Source organism: Myotis davidii, unplaced genomic scaffold, assembly GCF_000327345.1.
Source record: "Myotis davidii unplaced genomic scaffold, ASM32734v1 scaffold172, whole genome shotgun sequence".
Classification (NCBI taxonomy): Eukaryota; Metazoa; Chordata; class Mammalia; order Chiroptera; family Vespertilionidae; genus Myotis; species Myotis davidii.
Genome location: NW_006284343.1, coordinates 291,799 through 293,438, shown reverse-complemented (window position 1 = coordinate 293,438; position 1,640 = coordinate 291,799). Strand labels below are relative to the sequence as shown.

Below are 1,640 nucleotides of genomic sequence, written 5' to 3'. Positions count from 1 at the left end.
ACCCGGCTCCAGATCAAACGTAGAACTCTCAGTGCTAACACAAGTGAAACAATTAGACTGCCATGAGGGGAGGTAGGCATTTGTGTGCTAATACATACAAAAAAATTAAAATGCTTCCACAAAGATCTGAGCCATTCGTAAAATCATTCCGCCAAAATACAGACAACGGCAGGCTACCCTCAGACCTCAAGGGTGGCATGGGGCTAGAGCTAACCAAAAGTCCAAGAGGCCTCAGTTTCACCAGCTACAGACAGTTGCTTTGTCTCAGGATGTTTCCCAATAAAAGCTGTATTCAGAACGCTTCCTCCAAAGAACATGGAGGCCAAGGGGCATGAAGACGCTGTACCCTTCCCAGCCCCTTCCTCAGCAGCAAGTGGCCAGCACTGATCCTCTCCAAGACCCCTTCTCTGATGTCCCCCGCCCCCCAATTCTTCCCTGCTTCTGAAGGATGCCCAAATAAGCTCACTTGGCTCCATTCTGTGCTTTCCTTTCGCATCACTTCCCAGCAACCCTCACAAAGATCATTAGCATTCAAGTACATTAGGCACCATGGTCCCTATGCAAACAGAAACCATGAGATTTTTCTGGAGAAAACCGCTCCCTCTCCTACTTTCCTCCATTCCGCTGGCAATGTTGATACAAAGTTTACAGCATCCGTATGGCTCCTTTTATCTTTCCACTCCAACCATCTTTGCATTCCCTTCTCAGACCCCAAATGCTGTCTGTCATACCACCGGGGCATGTAGAGCCAGTTAGCAAGTACTCTGTAGGAGACAGCCTACCAAACACTGGAAGTGCTTTCAAGACTTCTAGGTACCTGAGTAACACTCTGAAACTAGCCACTGCCTTCTCATCCAAGGTAATTCTTTGCGTCTTACCTCCTGCCCACTCCTGAACCTCCAATGGGTCCCACCATCTTTCTCTTTATGTCCTAATCAACATCCAATTGCTTAGCCCTCTCGTAGCAGAGTTTTTCCCTTTTATAACATGAGGCACGAGGTTTCTCCTGCTTGGAATACCCTTCCCTCCCCTCCTTGCCTTTCACTTGGAAATCAAATCACGTGGTATCAGCTCAGGATTTACCTCCTCCAGAAACGCCACCCCAACGCCTTTTCTCTGAGCTCCCCAAATACTCTAGAAATATCTCCACGCCTGGGCCTGCCACAGCCTGAGCTCAGTGAGGGCAGGGGCTGGATGGAGGCATCTCTGTTGTTCCAGTTCCGAGGGCTCACTCCACAAATGCGCTGGAATGAATGCATGCGTGATGGACTAGACCCGATGGAGGAACTTCTCAGAACGCCTGCTCTTCCTTTGCCCAGGCACCTGGGAGACGGGTTTTCTTACCACTGCGAGGTAAAGTCGACAAACTCTTCGGAGAACTTGTCTGCGGGCAGCTGTGGTGACGGCTCCTCCACCACCTGTTTGAGCTGCTGGAAAGGAGTTCCCCATGAATCGTAGGGAAACCGAAGGATGGCCAACTCAATCTGGGGGGGGAGAGGAGAAAAGGAGATGACGCTGAAATCGGGGTCCCCTACGGAATCCGCTGTGTCTTCCCCCCAGGAGAACCAGGGGGGAGAAACCATGGGAAAGTTCAAGTACAATTTTAGGAGAAAAGAAACTAATCATAAGTTCTCTAGCAC

The 1,640-nt window shown here is 49.9% G+C and overlaps 1 protein-coding gene across 2 annotated transcripts in view; it reads right to left on the bottom strand.

Annotated features, from left to right (window-relative positions):
- The window catches only part of MAP2K6 (mitogen-activated protein kinase kinase 6), a 95,910-nt gene that overhangs the window by 13,630 nt on the left and 80,640 nt on the right, over positions 1 to 1,640 (bottom strand). For both annotated transcript variants that reach the window (XM_015570583.1, XM_006754585.2), the window contains exon 11: positions 1,345 to 1,484. In XM_015570583.1, coding sequence (XP_015426069.1) covers positions 1,345 to 1,484 — 140 coding nt within the window. The remainder of the gene's footprint in view (positions 1 to 1,344; positions 1,485 to 1,640) is intronic.